At 41.0% G+C, this 20,336-nt stretch overlaps 1 protein-coding gene across 1 annotated transcript in view; it reads right to left on the bottom strand.

The window, feature by feature from the left end:
* Positions 1–20,336, bottom strand: part of skd (mediator complex subunit skuld) — a gene marked incomplete in the record, with an annotated part of 189,800 nt that overhangs the window by 33,370 nt on the left and 136,094 nt on the right. Inside the window, 2 exon segments of the mRNA XM_069327253.1 lie at positions 240–458; positions 3,841–4,005. Coding sequence (XP_069183354.1) covers positions 240–458; positions 3,841–4,005 — 384 coding nt within the window.

Below are 20,336 nucleotides of genomic sequence, written 5' to 3'. Positions count from 1 at the left end.
TTTTTACAAGGAATGTCCAAAAATTTTGAAGTTCAAATTTATTCACATTTCTGTTCGGATATCTCAAGTAATTAAATTTTATTAGAGTTGAAAGGTCAAAGACTTGAACATGAATTAATTCGGATTACTGTATTAGGAGATTCAAAGTACCAGGATCCGAATTACTCAGCTCTTACAGCATATTTCATATTTTTTTTTTGTGTCAAAATCTGACGTGGGAAAAAAAAAAAAAAACATACCGAATTGGAGACAGTTGGATTTGAAGGGTAAGTTGGTTCCGGTTCAGAATTGTGTGTGGGTGTTGTGGAAGGGTTAGTATTGTTTATGGTTTCCGAAGACGGAGGAGGCATTGGGGAAGGCGCTTGCCTTTCACTAGCTTTGCTTGATCCAGGCACCTCGAAGAGACTCTTATCCATGTTTAGTGTTGATAGGTGTGGCGCTAACCAATGTCGGCAGACCTACAAAATAAACAATTCATGAAATCATTGTGCACAACATAAAATATAATAAAGTGGATGCTTAACTCTTCAACTGCAAATTTATTTTTGGCATGCAGTTCCTTAGATGACCTCACTACTTGCTTACCTGGAAGGCAGCTACATGCTCCAATAACAACAGCAACTGTACTGGAATCAATCACCATCTGTGAGTTCCTCCTGTGCTTCAGTTACTATCTGCTAGTTCCTCCTGTGCTTCAGTTACTATCTGCTAGTTCCTCCTGTGCTTCAGTTACTATCTGCTAGTTCCTCCTGTGCTTCAGTTACTATCTGCTAGTTCCTCCTGTGCTTCAGTTACTATCTGCTAGTTCCTCCTGTGCTTCAGTTACTATCTGCTAGTTCCTCCTGTGCTTCAGTTACTATCTGCTAGTTCCTCCTGTGCTTCAGTTACTATCTGCTAGTTCCTCTTGTGCTCCAATTACTATCTGCTAGTTCCTCCTGTGCTTCAGTTACTATCTGCTAGTTCCTCCTGTGCTTCAGTTACTATCTGCTAGTTCCTCCTGTGCTTCAGTTACTATCTGCTAGTTCCTCCTGTGCTTCAGTTACTATCTGCTAGTTCCTCTTGTGCTCCAATTACTATCTGCTAGTTCCTCCTGTGCTTCAGTTACTATCTGCTAGTTCCTCTTGTGCTCCAATTACTATCTGCTAGTTCCTCCTGTGCTTCAATTACTATCTGCTAGTTCCTCCTGTGCTTCACTTACTATCTGCTAGTTCCTCCTGTGCTTCAGTTACTATCTGCTAGTTCCTCTTGTGCTCCAATTACTATCTGCTAGTTCCTCCTGTGCTTCAGTTACTATCTGCTAGTTCCTCTTGTGCTCCAATTACTATCTGCTAGTTCCTCCTGTGCTTCAATTACTATCTGCTAGTTCCTCCTGTGCTTCACTTACTATCTGCTAGTTCCTCCTGTGCTTCAGTTACTATCTGCTAGTTCCTCTTGTGCTCCAATTACTATCTGCTAGTTCCTCCTGTGCTTCAGTTACTATCTGCTAGTTCCTCTTGTGCTCCAATTACTATCTGCTAGTTCCTCCTGTGCTTCAGTTACTATCTGCTAGTTCCTCCTGTGCTCCAATTACTATCTGCTAGTTCCTCCTGTGCTTCAGTTACTATCTGCTAGTTCCTCCTGTGCTTCAGTTACTATCTGCTAGTTCCTCTTTGTGCTCCAATTACTATCTGCTAGTTCCTCCTGTGCTTCAGTTACTATCTGCTAGTTCCTCCTGTGCTCCAATCGCCATACATGATTTTCCCATTTGATTTCAATAATTTTAGCCATCACACCGTGATGAAGCACTTTTAAATAGTTTCTGGGGTTAATATGACCCGTAAATAATACAAGTGGAATGATGAAATTAGGAAATTAGAGCATGTTTGACCTAAAGTGGAATATACAGCTATAGTGTCCGTACACCAAACACGTACAAATAAAACAAATTCACACAGACAACGGAATGCATTCCAGACCCAAGCAATATGAGGTAATGGTTAACACTGAACTGAGGACAAATGAAAGATTCAATATGATAAATCCAGAGCACCGTAAAATTACTTATTTGCCGACAGACAGAATGCACGGTTCTGGTCAAGGGCCCGACGGCTGAGTGGACAGCGCTTCAGATTCCTAATCCTGTTTTTCCAGGTTCGATCCCCAGTGGAGGTGGAAACAAATGGGCAATTTCTTTCACCCTGATGCCTCTGTTCACCTAGCAGTAAATAGGTACCTGGTAGTTAGACAGCTGCTATGGGCTGCTTCCTGGGAATGTGTAACAAAAAGGAGGCCACGGGGACGATAAGCCCCAAAATCATCTAAGATAACCACAAGATAACTACCACTGACTATATATTGAACAGTATTTGCATGCACAAATTCACATTTTTCCCTACACAACCATTTGAACATCACTTTCAATAAATGTACAGGTATGCTGAAACATACTAAAATTATTTCAGAAAATATCTGGCAGGCAGTATTTTTTGAACCTGTCCTGTTTAGGACACACTTTTTGAAGCTATGTGGACCATGGTACATACATTGATATAACAGACAATTAGATACAGTAGAAGAATTTAACACTATTCACTTTATAGTCCGAAAAAATAAAGCTAAAAACCAAACAAATATTCTCAGGCCTAATATAGCACGTATATATATATATGCTATATTAATCTTTGGAAGGTTAGGTTAAGTTAAGCTTTCCTTGCAACATCAGTACAAAAACTTTCCCAGTTTATCCAAATTCAATAGTACCAATTTCTAGTTTCTAGTTGCCATTTACGGCAATATTTGTACGATGGTCCTCACTGTTAGTATACATACAACCTAAACACAAGAATGGCCTGTTTTTGAACCAGAAATATGTAGAACAGGAAGCCGTAGTTGTAAACTACTGAGCAACTGTGTAGACGAGATGTGTTTCCTCATATAGTGACAAGGCTGGAGCAACAGAAGAGGTAGCATATGCTAAAACCACTTCCAAAATTATTTATGATAAACTACAGAAAAAGCAAAGCTATTCCTTTAACTATTTATGATAAACTACAGAAAAAGCAAAGCCATTCCTTTAACTACAAATAAATGCAGTAATCACAAAAGTTTATTTACATAAATTGAATACATTCTGAATGTCATGATGAAGCGTTATCCATTTGGTCTGTACCCTTTAATGCTGAACAAATAATTGGTAATTTGTATAATAGCAACAAAGCATTAGCCCTCATGACCCAACCCCGGTCAGCCGAGCGGACAGCACGCTGGTCTTGTGATCCTGTGGTCCCGGGTTCGATCCCAAAGGGCGCCGGCGAGAAACAATGTGCAGAGTTTCTATCACCCTATGCCCCTGTTACCTAGCAGTAAAATAGGTACCTGGATGTTAGTCAGCTGTCAAGGGCTGCTTTCTGGGGGTGGAGGCCTGGTCGAAGACTGGGCCGCAGGGACACTAAAGCCCCGAAATCCTCTCAAGATAACCTCAAGAACCCCCCACACACATGACATGAAAGTGATGATGCCATCTTTGTATGCCTCCGGACACACTGTATGCCCCCGGACACTTTAACAACTCATAACTCATCTTTTCTGACGTTGTCACTCTCTCTATTTTGCCAGTACTACAAATACATTAACATAACTATATTGATAACTATCAATAACTATTGATAACTATCAATTCTATGTAATGAGGCCACACAAAATTAAGACAAATTAGTTACTCAAAGCTGAACTAAATCAATATATCAAATTTATGCTGCATTGTATTATATCTACCAAGAGTTTATTAAAATATTGCAGACTTGGGAAAGCCAAACACACAGCTGAAAATTGGAACTATAAGAGAATGCAATTCAACATTACCTGAGCATAAACTTTGAGCTTAGTCGACATGTGAGAATCGCCCAGGAGGGAGAACCATTCCTCAAGAGGTTCATTCGCTACTTTAGATGCCGCAGTTTTACTTATCCGCATGATGCCATTTCTTAACACTCGCTGGATGGGTGAGTGCCGGCCTAATCTACACAACTGTAAACAAAATAGAAAAAATAAGTATAATGTTCACTCTCACTGTTTTTGTATCAAAACAAGGTACAGAAGTATTTAGACGCCCAGCCCACACATCACAAAAAGTCATGACTTCATAGTGGTCCAAAACGTCATCACTTCTTTCATTTTCAAATGTATGAACTCCGTATGCAAATTTCAGCCATGTTACTGTGACTTGGTGTCTACATACATTAGTACATTTAACCCTTAACCAGCTCCAATCGCTATTTGTGATTACCTTCTGTGTGTGAATTTCCATTAGCGAATTTTTACATTATATTTGCGAGCCATTTTTTTGTCTTGTGCACCACGATGTAGGACTTTTAATTACCTGAGCTTTTTAAGGTTTAAGACAGCACACACCGAGTGCCTAAACTGTCCACTATAGTACAATTCATTACCGACATACAGTGTTCAAGGGACAGTCCTCTTCTCTACCACAACATCTCTCTCAGTACACAAGATGGAAGAGGCCAAACCCCCAAACATAGCAGCGATACGAAGGTACGAGAAACAACTACACGGCAGTGAGGAGAGAGGCAGAAAGAAATTTTGAAAAAGGGATTGCGGACAAATGTAAATCAGAACCAGGTCTATTCTATAAATTCCTAAACAACAAATTGCAGGTAAAGATAATATTCAGAGGTTGAAAATAGGAAATAGATTCATGGAAAATAAAAAGGAAATGTGTGAAACATTAAACGAAAAGTTCCAAAGTGTGTTTGTACAAAATGAAATCTTCAGGAAACCAGACACAATAAGAATTCCAGAGAACAACATAGAGCACAAAGGTGTCTCTAGAGACGAAGTGGAAAATATGCTCAAGGAGCTAAGTAAGCACAAAGCAGTTGGTCAGATGGAGTTTCACCATGGGTTCTGAGAGAATGTGCACCTGAGCTCACCATTTCACTTCATCTGATTTTTCAGGCATCCCTGTTTACAGGAGTTGTAGCTGATGTGTGGAAAAAGGCTAACATAGTTGTTCCAATCTACAAAAGTGGCAGCAGGGAAAACCCCCCTCAATTATAGACCTGGATTTTTGACAAGTGTAATAGTCAAAATATTGGAAAAAATAATTAAAATTAAATGGGTAGAACACCTGGAGAAAAACGATATAATATCAGACAGACAGTGTGATTTTTGATCTGGAAGATCTTGTGTAACAAATTTACTCGGTTTCTATGATCGAGCCAGAGAGATTTTACAGGAAAGAGATGGTTGGGTTGACTGCATCTATCTGTACCTAAAAAAAGACTTTTGACAGAGTTCCACATAAGGAGGTTATTCTGAAAACTGGAACATATTGGAGGGGTGACAGGTAAGCTAACACGGATGAAAAATTTCCTAACTGATAGAAAAATGAGGGCCATAATCAGAGGCAATATATCGGATTGGAGGAATGTCAAGTAGAGTACCACAGGGTTCAGTTCTCGCCCCGGTAATGTTCATTGTCTACATGAACGATCTACCAGATGGAATACAGAATTATATGAACATGTTTGCTGATGATGCTAAGATAATAGGGAAGATAAGAAACTTAGATTATTGTCATTCCCTTCAAGAAGACCTGGACAAAATAAGTATATGGAGCACCACTTGGCAAATGGAATTTAATGTGAATAAATGCCATGTTATGGAATATGGAATTGGAGAACATAGACCACACACAACCTATAAATTATGTGAGAAATCTTTAAAGCATTCTGATAAAGAAAGGGATCTAGGGGTGGTTCTAGATAGAAAACTGTCACCTGAGGACCACATTAACACTTTCGTGTTCCCGGTGTGTGCGCCCTAGCCTACCCCAAAGTGGGCCGAGCATTTCGCGTGAGTGTGCCGTCATACTAAAATATGTATACTCTTCAGTTTTCTCACCTCAATTTTCGCTGTATGTCGTTCATTTTGGTATCATTGTTTGCAATAGAATTCCCTACAGGGGTATATGCATATAAGGTCCAAACGTCTGGCGTGCCACCCACACCAAACCCAAAAATTGGCCGAGCGTTACTCGTGAGCATGTAACAGAACTAAAAAGTGTATACTCTTCAGTTTTCTCACTTTAATTTTCGTGTTACATCATTCATTTTGGTATCAATTTGTTCGCAATAGAATTCTCTAATGGAACATATGCATTTAAGGTTAAAAAAGCCAGTGGAAAATCAGAAGAACGTTACCGATGAGGGAGCACCCAGCCGCACACCACCACAAAAATGAGTATACTCTGTTCAGTTTTTCTCACATAAATTTTCATGCTACGTTGTTCATTCTGGTATCAAATTGTTTGCAATCTAAAAGGCGCACATTTTAAAAGTAGTCCCATAATGATTGGGAAAGCATTTAATTTTAACTTATTTTAATTTTGGACGCAACATGCATCCCCGCCGGACATCCGTAAAGTTATTAATGGACGCAGATTCCGACTCCAGCAGACGAAAGTGTTTATTGTACTTAGCCCACTAGTGACAAATTCATACATCTTCCCTAATTACAGTTAACACTACTTCCTACCTATTAGTGGATGGTCAGGTGAGGTGTGAACCGATTATACAATACAAGCAATCGATAGCAAATGATCATCAGTCTAATTTCAGGAGTGGTTCAGTTCAGATGTTTGAGAGATACTGCACATCTTCAACATTCACCAACAACAATATAACACTCGACGTGTCCAGTTCCTACCCTCACAAGATGTGTCAGCAAGGACACAGAGCAGACAGCCAGACTCCAGCCGCATTGAGCTTCCACGCTCTCGTCCCACATCAAGCTTTTACACTCTCATTCCGCACTGAGCTCCTTGACTCCACCCGCATTCAGAACACCACGCTATGACTCACCCAGCATCCGAGCTCTCTACCCCCGGCCTCACTTGACTCTCTGCCCTGCTCCAGGCTTCGTCTCAACTTGTAGGACAATTCACTACACTGCCAATAAACCAACTGCTGTAACCAAGACTACTAAATAAATATAAAAACCACTAAACTCTGTGTGTATAATCAACCAAATAACGAACACGTAAACATATGTTACAATTCTATCCATTTGGTTTTAACCATTTTCAGTATTGTTTTGACTACCATGCTTGTCATTGATATGGGTTTATAATTTAGAGTGTGTTCTCTGCCACCATTTTCGTAGGCTGGAACTATGTTGGCCTTTTTCCATATATATCTGCCAAGACTCCTGTACGCAAAGATGTCTAAAATATTCAAGTCAGATGGCAACTTTCCTCAGAACCCAAGGAGAAACTCCTGATCCTACCGCTTCATTTCTTCCTAGCTCCTGGAATATTTCTTCACTGTTACAAGACATCCCTACTTAAATCACTTCTCACGTCATTAATTAAATCACTTCTCTTGACACCAGAGAAAACTGTCTATATTACAACCAATAATATTATTTAAAAATATAAACAAAATATTAGTACACCAAGCAAGAACTACAAAGCAATGGTTCCTATCATTGTAGGATTGTATACTGCTAAACAGCATATACAGTATACCTCAGGATAACTTGCATACTTTCAAAGCCACATTGACAACCACGTCAATATAACCTGCATCAATTGTGACAGATCATTATATGTCAGGATGCCTGACAGCTGAGTGGACAGTGCTTCGGATTCGTAGTCCTGAGGTTCTGGATTCGATCCCCGATGGAGGCGGAAACAAATGGGGCAGAGTTTCTTTCACTTTGATGCTCCTGTTCACCTAGCAGTAAATAGATACCTGGGAGTTAGACAGCTGCTATGGGCTGCTTCCTGGGGCTGTGTAACAAAAAGGAGGCCTGGTTGAGGACCGGGCCGTGGGGACACTAAGCCCCAAAGTCATCTCAAGATAACCTCAAGATGACCATTGGAGAGTTGGAGCTGCCACATGGATAACATGTTAACGCTCCACCATGTGTTTGCCTTGTATTAGTTCTGGGGTTATGTCTCCTGATCAGGCCTCTTGGTTGGTAGCCTAGTCAACCAGGCTGTTAGACACTTTGTAGGTGTTTCTCAAGTTTTTTTATGAACACCAAGCTAGTTATGCCATTATGTATAGTGTTAACACATCTTGGCCTCTTAATGTTGACAGAATTGTCGCTTTGCATATCTACTTCACCTCTGCTTTTCAAGGTGAATTTTTTTTATCTTGCACTTCCTGCCATGCCTCCTGGTCTCATGCAGAGTTGTTTCTGTGTGTAAATTTGAAACCAGTCCCTCTAATTTTTCCAAGTGTACTCTACAGAATACAGATTTAAAAAAATTAAGTAGTCCCAATAATTTAGATGTTTTATTGAGAGGATTTGGGTAGTAAACAATCTCTGCAAGTTCTCCAGCTTTGCATGGGGCTGTTAGTGTGCAACAATATTCCACCCTAGAGAGTACTAGTGTCTTAAAAAAACCAGCGTTGAATGTAATGAAACGCCATTTTCTGGGCGAGACCCGAAGACTTCCCAGAGCTATCCAGGCTTAATATTACCCAGTTATCAGTACATCCTAGACTATAATACTACCCAGTTATCAGTACATCCTACCCCTATAATACTACCCAGTTCACGTCCTAGTTCGTTTGTGTTCACTGCTTTACAACAACAAACGTTTGTGATGTCACTGTTCGGGAGGGTGATGAGCTTCCAATGGGCCCCTGGTCGTATCAAACAGCTTATCTGCAATATTTAGTGTCTGTCTGGGTGAGACCCGGAGACTTCCCGGAGCTATCCAGGCTGATATGTATATTATTAGACTTTGGCATCGGTCAGTGTGAATGGAGTTCTAGGCCTACCAGGGACCACGAGCCAGAACCTGGCCCCCTCAGAGGCATGAGGAGCAATGGCCAATAGAAATGCACATGTAATTACCTAAGTGTAATTACCTAAGTGTAGTTACAGGATGAGAGCTACGCTCGTGGTGTCCCGTCTTCCCAGCACTCTGTCATATAACGCTTTGAAACTACTGACGGTCTTGGCCCCCACCACCTTCTCACTTAACTTGTTCCAACCGTCTACCACTCTATTTGCGAATACACACACATTGCGAACATGTGTGGAGCATTCTATGTCTGCCATCGACCGGGCCAGGCACCCAGAAAGGTAGGCGCCTCAAAACAAACCCCTAATCTGGTTAAAACTACTACAGAAAACTAACAAATAAACTCTCCCCAATTGGAAAAACTAGCAAACGAGCATGACGTCACTAATTGCTGCGCCGCTTGTCTGCGCAGCTCCCCCCTCTCTGGGAGAGGTAAGGGGATGCACCTCCAGGATGAGTCCTGGATGAGTCTCCAGGTCTCACCTAGAAAATGGTGTTTCATTAGTACATTCAATGCTGGTTTTCTGTGGAGCCCCCCTTCCTTCGGTTCTCCAGAGCTACCTACCCAAAGTCAAGGGCAAAATTAGGGACAAACCTGGGAGGCAGAAACCCCGCATCTAAAACCCGAAAGCAAGACAACAGGCAACATCGAAAGGAACCCGCAGACGACCCGGGAGACCTCGAACCCCAGAACAGGGACGAAGAGAACCCCGTGCAACTCAATGCGCGTCCAGGGCCACAGAGGCCATGACATGCAGGCAATGGCCGAGAGCCACAACCAGACACAAGAAGATGCATCCCGGCCAAAACCAACTAAGCAACAACCCCAGGGACTCCTCAGGAAAAACAGCTGACCCAACCTCACCAGAAAAAGAACAGCTGCAACAATCAAACTTAACACCAGAACCCAAAGCAGCAGAAATCTCTGAGAAACAAACTGGAACCGAAGGGGCTACAACCGAGGGGGAAGAGATAAGAGCAATGCGTCCAAAGACCAGAACATCACAGGCGGCACATGAGCAGGCCGGAGGTGAAACGACGCTCTAAACATCTTGCGAAACGGTGTAGAAGGAACATCAAAACCGTAAGCAAGCCATGGCGGCTCCGCCAGCGCCGCACGATACGAGGCGACAGAATGCGGCATACGAAGACGGTGGTGAAACAACCACCAGAAAAAAAGGACGAGACCACCTCAACAAAAGCGAAGTATACTTACGAAGAGACAAACAGAAAAAGGAAGGACCACTAGGAAACCCCCTACTACCACCTCGACGAAGCATGCAGGTGGGACACCATCAATGAAGCCACCTGATCAACAAATAGGTGGTGATAGACTCGAGTCAAAATCACCAGATGCGAAGACTCGAGGAGAAGACCAAACCAGCCTGGTAACGGATTGGACCGAGCATCTGAAAGAGGCAGGGTCATGGGAAAACCCCCTGGGTACAGATACTGAGCAAGCAGCGCCTGAAACCAAGGCCATCAGGTAACCAGATGAAACATCTGCCAGGGCACCAGGAACCCAAAGTCAGCGAGCTGGGAAGAACCAACCCAGGTGTGAACCCCCCTGGGACCCCTGAAGGACCAACAAGGCCGATAATGGATGACAATGAGAAGCCGCCGCTTGTAGAAATGGCACAACCGCAGACCCCATAAACAGCAAAGACAAAATGGCGATGAAAATCGAAAGAGCCAGGGCCCAGGCAGAAGTCAACGAGGAAACAAGCACCACGAGCTGACACGCGAGACGCAGTGAAAACAGTGTAAACAGTGACACCGCATCCCGCAGGAACGGCGCAACCAACCCCAGCAGGGCAGAACGACCCACACGCTGCCAATGAATGTATGAAGAGAACTACGTAGGACAAGTACAGTACGAAAATAAAAAGTCCTGTATGGAAAACTAACACACAGAAATGCCCATAATTCCTAGCCATAAAGTCCTAGCTCGCCGTCCCAACGAAAATGAACGGAAGGGGGCAGGAGTGGGTGAATGGAATCGACATCCACCTGTAGACATTGCAACACAGCAGCCGGTAGTGTGATACAAGAAGAGGAAAGAACTCATCACTAACTGAACACCTGTCAGTTCAAAATCAGGGAACTGAACATGTACACAGTCCAGCCTAGGACTATCATTAGTATAGCTAATATGCACATACTAACATACACAAGAATGGGTAGCATAGAGGTAGGAAATATGTAAATATGCAATGAAAAGACCTTAATAATGGCCTACATACCGGCAGCTAGGGACAAGAGAGAATTAGCAATATGATGAATTAAAATGTCTTAGATAGCAATTGCTAATGTAATGTACAAGATCAACTACATATACAGAGAGATTCCAATTTATATACAAGGGTGCAGTCAGGCACTGAATGACGGTCAATGAAGGAGTGTCCAGTCGAGAAAAGATGCAGTCGCTGAAAGAGTAAATCAAATGTTATCGAAACTCGGGGCTATGCCCCACAGTGTAACGAGTAACAATATATGTATATGGACATATTAAGGTTATGTTAAGATGCATGCAAAGTGGCCAATCACCATACCACAAACAATACCCAACACTCGCCCATAAATCGAGAACCAGCACATGGCTGACGGTGTCGCCAGACCGTATAATCTCGCCAGTTGAGCGTAGACACTATAGTGGCACGACACAGCATAGCTGTGTAATAGTTTGGGAGTATCGCTAGTAGAGTATGTCCTGAGTTGCATGTGCAGTAGAAGATGAGATGTAGTGTAGAGGTGGAGGCGGCGTTACTCCGAGCCACCCTACACCCGTATTCAGAGAAAAGACCTAAGAATTTACCCTATATATAAAATCTATAACTCCCCCAGTATCTAGGGGGGCTATGACTGGAGAGATGAGTTAGTGCAGCATATTACCCATGAGAAAGGTTGCGGAACACCAACACATGTTTACACCGTCCATAAACAAACGATCCTCCTCAGGCTATGCTCAGGATGCACGAGGTCCGAGCCGGCTTAACCCTTCCTGCGGGGAGGGCAGCTGACAATGTTTATTTAACTATTATTATTATTATTATTATTATTATTATTGCCAAGACAGATGACGGAGAGATGATGCGATTATAAAATAAGTAGATATAGTATGAAAAGAGAATTAGTAGTACAGAAGAGGACCAACTAGTTCCAGAAAGCACTGGAGATAATTCTCACCAGAAATCGACAGCCATTCCAATAATGTGTGAATTATCGAACTTCTTTTCTCAAAAATATATATCAGCCTGGATAGCTCCAGGGAGCCGAAGGGGCTCCCCTCAGAAAAAAACATTTGTCTGGTGTGTCTTCTTTGAAAGGCTCTTTCTTGCTTACCAGCCTGCCACTTTCTCTTCCACTCATGACAACTACTTTATTGTGTTCTTTAAAAGGTCTTCCTATATGATTACTCCCAGATCCTTTATATTGCTTCTTTTAATAGTGTGGTTTGACAACACCTTATATGAGGTTTCTGTTTTGATATTTTCATTTTTTCCCATAGTGCAACAGCTGGAACTTGTCTTCATTACATTACATTTTTTCTGTGACTCATTTAAAGGCCTCATTTATATCAGGTTGGAGGTTTGCTGTATCCTCTATATTGTCTACTGATGAAAATCCTATAGAAAGTACTATAGTTTATGTCCTTGTCTATGTCTGACATGAGAATGAGAAAAAGTACTGGAGGCAAGCACAGTAACCTGGGGAACTGAGCTTTTCCACAGTGATCCAGACTTTACTTTGTTGACTATTACACAGGTAGGAGTATCCCCTGCTCTGAATCCATGTTGTCGAGTGTTATGTAGACGCTGTAATTCAATGTGTTGTGTCATCTTACTTACCTGAAACATACATGGAGTGGGCTTTGGAAGATAGTTCTATTCCCCAAACTTTGCCGTCTCCACTGTTTGTCGGGATGACACTAGTATCTAGGCATCATCTCCAAATGACGTTTAGAGATAATGATAGTACAATTCTTGATGCATAGAACTCTAGTAATCTAAGCTTGGCCCAGAGTGCATAGGAATGCTGTTTATGGCTACTTCAAAGTACAATGGTGTTAGGGTGATATATGATTCATTGTCAGTATTACATTCATGAAGAATTTGTTTGGATTATACAAATTCGACATGTTTCCCTAAAGTAATGTGATAGATCAGTAGACGAGCATGCAAGAGCTGGAGCTGTCACATGTTAACAAGCAAGTCCAGTTACGTGTGTATGATTGGGTCTCTTCTTCTACAGACACAAGGTAGTGGTATTCATATAAGTATTACAGAAGACGAACATGCTAAGGACTTCATTACAGTCCGTGGCAACACACATGCCTTACAGCGACTCAAAATCCATAACAAAGACAAAGATCGAAAATGCTTAACACTTTAGAAAGTAAAGGCACACTATTATGTTCATGAGGACACCTTCACACATTGGTGTTAGCCAAACTAGCAAATGAAAATGAACATAGGGATATTACACACAAAATTGAGGCCTGTACAAAGCAATCGAACCATGTATCAGGGCCAGGAGTCTTCAAGTATTTACACAGCCACTTACGAGACCTGTACATCTTCCAACAATTATAGCTAGTTTGTTTACATTCATTAAACAGTTGAGCTCTGAAGCAGTACGAGGTTGCTTATAACAATAACAACCTTAGATTGTGAAGTTTCGAAGCTCATAACCTGTTTAATAAATGTAAACAAAGTGGCCATAACTAATGAAAGTACCGAGCAGTACTCAAGACGATAGAGCACAAATGACCTGGAAAGTAGGAACATTGCAATAGCATTCTAGAGTTTAATGTTCTCATAATCCATCCCATCATTTTTCCGGGCTGATGCTATATTCTCTTTATTATGTTCACTAAACATTAGGGCATCTGACATTATTTCCAGATCCTTTACATGTTATTTTTCTACTATGAGTGGATCCGACTGTGTCTTGTTCCCCTGCATTTTGTTTAAGTTCTTCATGTTTATCATACCACAGTATCTAGAATGTATCATGTTAAACATGTTATTTTCCGTTGCCATTTTCAATGTCTTCTACATAAGTAATCTTCAAGGTGATTTTTGCATTGTCTGCAAAAGGATGACACAAAGTAGTGATGTATTTTTGTCAATGTCTGATATAAGAATAAGAAAAAAGCAGTAATTACCCAAGTGTAGTTACAGGATGAGAGCTACGCTCGTGATGTCCCGTCTTCCCAGCACTCTTTGTCATACTGTATAACGCTTTGAAATTACTAGTACTGACAGTTTTGGCCTCCATCACCTTCTCACCTAACTTGTTCCAACCGTCTACCACTCTGTTTACAAAAGTGAATTTTCGTATACTGTATTATATTTCTCCAGCAGCTTTGTTTCGTTAGTATAAATCTATGACCTCTTGTTCTTGAAGTTCAACGTCTCAGGAATTCTTCCCTATCAATTTTATAGATTCCTGTTACTATTTTGTATGTAGTGATCATATCGTCTCTCTTTTTCTTCATCTTCTAGTTTTTGCATATTTAATGCTTCTAACCTCTCCTCGTAGCTCCTGTTCATCAGTTCTGCGAGTTATTTAGTGGCATGTCTTTACATCTTTTCCAGTTTGTTGATGTGCTTCTTAAGAAAGCACTTCAACCGCTGCATATTCCCAGCTTAAATCTAACAAAAGTTGTGAACAATTTCTTTAGTATTTCTCCATGTATTTAAAAGTAATTCTGAAGTTAGAAAGTGTAGCATAGGCTCCTCACACAATATTCTTAATGTGGTCCTCAGGTGACAGTTTTTTTTATCTAGAACCACCCCTAGATCTCTCTCTTTATCAGAATTCTTTAAAGATTTCTCACAATTTATAGGTTGTGTGGGGTCTATGTTCTCCTATTCCACATTCTATAACATGGCATTTATTCACATTAAATTCAATCTGTCAAGTGGTGCTCAATATACTTATTTTGTCCAGGTCTTCTTGAAGGGCATGACAATCATCTACATTTCGTATCTTCCCTATTATCTTAGCATCATCAGCAAACATGTTCGTATAGTTCTGTATTCCATCTGGTAGATCATTTATGTAAACAATGAACATTACCGGTGCAAGAACTTAACCCTGTGGTACTCCGCTTGTGACATTTCTCCAATCCGATACATTGCCTCTGATTATTGCCCTCATTTTTCTGGTACTCCGCTTGTGACATTTCTCCAATCCGATACATTGCCTCTGATTATTGCCCTCATTTTTCTATCAGTCAGAAAATTTTTCATCCATGTTAGCAGCTTACCTTTCACCCCTCCAATGTGTTCCTGTTTCCAGAACAACCTCTTATGTCTAACTCTGTCAAAAGCCTTTTTTAGGTCCAGATAGATGCAGTCAACCCAACCATCTCTTTCCTGTAAAATCTCTGTGGCTCGATCATAGAAACTGAATAAGTTCGTTACACAGGATCTTCCAGATTGAAAACCATACTGTCTGTCTGATATTATATCGTTTTTCTCCAGGTGTTCATTTACTTTAATTATTTTTTCCAATATTTTGACTATGACATTTGTCAATGATACATTTCTATAATTGAGGGGGGTCTTCCCTGCTGCCACTTTTGTAGATTGGAATGATGTTAGCCTTTTTCCACACATCAGCTACAACTCCTGTCCACAGGGATGGCTGAAGAATCAGTTGAAGTGGAATGCTGAGCTCAGGTGCACATTCTCTCAGAACCCATGGTGAAACCATCTGGACCAACTGCTTTGTTCTTACTTAGCTCCTTGAGCATTTTTTCCACTTCGTCTCTAGACAACTCTATGTGCTCTATGTTGTTCTCTGGAATTCTTATTGTGTCTGGTTCCCTGAAGATTTCATTTTGTACAAACACACTTTGGAATTTTTCATTTAATGTTTCACACATTTCATTTTCATTTTCCGTGAATCTGTTTCCCCATTTTCAACCTCTGAATATTATCCTTTACCTGCAATTTGTTTATGAATTTATAGAATAGGCCCGGTTCTGTTTTACATTTGTTCGCAATTCCTTTTTCAAAATTTCTTTCTGCCTCTCTCCTCACTGCCGTGTAGTTGTTTCTCGCATCTTTGTATCGCTGGTATGTTTGGGGGTTTGGCCTTTTCCTATATTGATTCCATTTGTTGAGTCTTTTGGTCTCTGGCCCTCTTGCAATTTCTGCTGAACCAATTTGGTTTCCTGGTTCTGCATCTCTGCTTTGGTATAAATTTTTTTGTGCCTTTATTATATATTTCACAGAACATGACATACATCTCATTTACTTCCATGCCTAGCAACAAGTCTGTCCAATTATACTCATTAAAAAAAATTTTAAGGTCCCCATTATGTGTTCTCCTGAAGTCAGGTTTTTCAACTTCAACCTCCTTATTTTCTTTCAGATTATAATGCATTGCATACTTTATTCCCAAAAAGATATGGTCACTTTTACCCAAGGAAGGAAGGAAGGTACTGAATGTCAAATCACTCTTCCCCTTTCCTGGTAAATATCAAATCTAGCATGGAGGAAACATCCCCTTTCCTCATCCTTGTAGCTTGTTTTAACATGTTGATACAAGAATGTTTCCAGGATGAGGTCTACAAATCTAGAGGTCCAAAAGTCCTCTGTTCTAGCTTCATATGCTTCTTAGTCTATGGATTTCTAGCTGAAGTTGCCAACTACTAACAGTAGTAATCTATCTTTATCCACTTTTGCTATATAATCTCTCTCATTATTGTTATAAGGCCCTCTCATTTATTATCCAGCTCCTTCTGTGTAATTACCTAAGTGTAGTTACAGGATGAGAGCTACGCTCATGGTGTCCCGTCTTCCTAGCACTCTTTTGTCATATAACGCTGTCAATGTGTTGCTTGGCGTTTGACTATATGCATTTATGATCATTAGTTTATCATCCTGATTGCAGATATCTAGTGCTATTAAGTCAATTTCTCGTGGATTGGCAATCATTATTTCATTTACCTTTAGGTGTTCTTTCAGCAACACAGCAACACCACTGCTTTTCCTAATTTTTCTGTCCTGTCTCCAAACTGAGTAGCCCCTTGGGAATATGACCTCATTTAAAATATCATCAAGTTTTGTCTCTGTGAGTGCAACAATGTCTGGCATCTGCAGTTGTATTACATCACTTAACTCCAATATCTTTTATCTCACTCCATGTTGGTGTATGCAATTTTCAGGAACATGTTCTCCCTCTCTTTATTCTTCACTACCCCTTTCTCTAGTGATTTTATTGATTTGCCTTTTTGTACCATTTTACTGGCTTGCCTACCCCTATCACTTTGTAGAAAAAAATTATTTCTTCGTTCCTGCTTTCATTTAGAAGTTTTGCCTCTACGAGGTTTAGTTTCAGCTTCTCTGTCTTCTTTTGAAAGATCTCATCTTAACGACCATACTTTCCCTCCCTCGTCACTTTGTAATTTTCTAGTATTCCTTAGTACTTTTTCCATTTGTTTGGCACCATTTAGGGTGATCCTCAAAGGTCGATCTTTCCCTTTTACATACTTCCCAATCCTCCTGTAGTCGCAGACATTCTCTATTGTAGTAAGACCTTCCATGAGGCCAACAATTTTATCTACTACTTTCTCTTCTACAGCTCTTACTGACCTTGATGTTATCCCCCCTTTTTTTGCAACCAAACATTATCAGGGACTTACTCCGATCAACTGTGTTTTGCACCAATTTCGGGTTAGATGCCAGCTCCTTTCTCACTTCCAGCCTAATGTTTGTTTTATCCTGGTTGCTGCAGTGTTTGACTTCCTTTACTGCTTCTTCAATTTTTTCCTTCTCCTTGGCCACTTGTGCATAGGCAAGTTGCATATCTTTCTTGCACTGTTCTATTCCCTGTGTAACTTCCTCCATCTGTGCTGACAAAAGCAGTTTTTCCTGTTGAATTTCTTTACCTAACCTATTATAGTCATTTATGTTTAAATTTGCTTTAAAGTCTTCCACAGCTATTTTTAAGAGTTTATTTTCCTCTTCCATGGCTTTGCAATTTGTTTCCAAATGATTCTTGTCCTTGCACAAGTCTTTCACTAACCCCTCAAGACCTAAAACTTTGCTACTCAAGTGATCATTACCTTCTTTCAATTTGCTGATTATTTCTATATAATAGTTCACTATAATATCTAATTTTGCCAACTTGTGTGTAGACTGCTTATATCAATGCTTTCTTCACTGAAACCACCAAACTCTAGCTCTGTTTTGTTTTTCCTCTTGCCGGCGGCCATCTTGAATTTTGTCGTCTGTACTGTGAACACTGGGGCAACATTTTCTCATCCAATTTTTTCACTTCACTTGGCACATTTGTGTTATTTCACCTATTTTTCCAAAGCACTACACCTTTATGTTCCTTGGGACACCACTCACTATCATCAACCTGTACTACAATACTTAGGATTGTTGAAATATGCTGGAGCTTCTCTGATGCAGGTGTTGACAATGGGTATACATCTGTATCCCAGTGTATACAGCGATGCATGGGCTGTGTCACTGGGGAAAGAGCTTTCACTGTGCTTGGATTTGCTTTAGCTTGACTTACTCTTTGCATTTTGCTTGACCTGCTTGACAAACTGGATATCCATTGCCTATCTTTATCTATTGCTCCTATTTATCTCATTTTATTGGCTATCACTCCATGGGTCACATTATCAAACAAATAAGTGGATGCTGATGTGTTCACAATCGCCATAAAGGGTGGGGGGATGAGGGGGGGGGACAGCACATACAGCCCCGCTCCTTTGCCAGGTAAGTCCACTACAGACTCACCGTAGCCCGTGCTACTTGGAACTTTTGTTCAGAGTAGCTAAATCTAAAACAACGGTAAAAAAAAAAATGCACGTCTGCAAACCAAAGGGTCATTGCCACAATTCCAACAAATATTGCATTGGTGTGGGGGTTTGTTTATTTCTGGACAGAACATTTGTCCCTGCCTAGGAGAACCATGGCTGGGAAAATTCGACCATTAAATGTTATCTAATGATACAGAGGGGGCTAGAATGCTCACCATAAGGATGAGCAGGTGAATGTGTCCACCTGGACAGCAATGTACCCCAAAAAATGACAATATTCTCATGGTAGTCCTAATGATTTCTGTCTCCAAGGAACAACTGGCAAGGATATAGTACCCTCACTAGCATTCAACTGGACACTTCAGTGACTTACCAGAATCTACCAATGGTCAACCTGTTGATGAAACTTGACCTCGATATTAAGAGTAAGTGTCAGACTGTAAGGGGCCGAAGATAACATTCAAGCCAATGGACTGAATTGGGTGAATATGTAGCTGGATCTACCAGTTCTTGATCCCAGGGATCAATGTCCTCACAGCCGTCTCTGACTGGGCTGTTGGGTGCAGCTGTTCACAGCCTAATGTATGAATCCCAGCTTAGTTATCAGGTACCCTTTGGAGGTGTTATCAGGGTCTTCTTTGAGCACCATGAGAGGTTGATTAATTATTTCCCTTTTATGTAGAGGGAGTGTTAACAAGTCTTGCACCCTTGATGCTGGTAAAATTCTCAAAGCATACTTACTACACTTCTGCTTTTAAAAAAGGGTTATTTTGCACTATCAACAACAAATGCATGCTTGTTAGTACGTATACAATACTGTAATTATAAAAATATTTGAGAATTGTAGGTGGAACATATCACTGAATATAGTAGCATGCAAGGTATTAGTAGATTTGAGGTTGTAAATGATACCATGGCCTTCCTGGAGTAATGAGGGGGAGGGGGGTACACTGTGCTGTCATTACAATTATCAAAGAATCCCTTAGGAACAAAGAGCTGGTCACACCTGGGCAGCAACAGTGGTAACCACTACCATATAATGGCAGAAGGGCATGGTCATTAGGGTGATCAATCAGTGGGTGGAGCCACAGTGCATAAGACACCAGAAGCTGTGGGGCCATCAGAGGACTCCCTTCTGGGAAGAAAGAAAAGAGCCCAACATGGGAGTCCAATACATTCAGGAATAAGGTTAAGAGGTCTAAGCTGAAAAAGGAAAAAAATAAACGTCCCCTCCCTGTGCCTCCACCCGCCACACAGCCAAACAGGGAGAGAAAAAAAACTTGTGCAAACCAAAGGGTAAAAGGAAGAGTGCAGGTAATCACAGAAATCTTGCTTAGAGAAAAAGAGCAAATGCTGGCTTGATCATGATTTTCAGTACAAATATGGACTGGGGGAAGCAAGGCCCATTAATTATTTTAACTAAGAGTTTTAAGCAAGAGATGTCAGAAACGTTGCCAGCTAAAATGTCAATCCAGAAACCTATAGAGAAACACCCTCTAATACCCACTTAACCCAGGTCTAGCTAGGCCCACTAGCCAAAAGCTCCCGGCATACCACTATGCTTCCAGCAAAGAAGTGTTACTCTCCAGGAGACATGGCCACCTAGTACGTTAAATTTCTAGAAGGGAAATGGAATATACAGGACTCCATGCAAACACAAACACATGGGTGGCAAAGCCACAGACAGCTTTGGTCCTGCCTCTACCCCAGCAGGCACTGTGGCAT

Source organism: Procambarus clarkii, chromosome 19, assembly GCF_040958095.1.
Source record: "Procambarus clarkii isolate CNS0578487 chromosome 19, FALCON_Pclarkii_2.0, whole genome shotgun sequence".
Classification (NCBI taxonomy): Eukaryota; Metazoa; Arthropoda; class Malacostraca; order Decapoda; family Cambaridae; genus Procambarus; species Procambarus clarkii.
The sequence above is the reverse complement of the archived record's forward strand: the minus strand, read 5'-3'. Positions and strand labels throughout refer to the sequence as shown.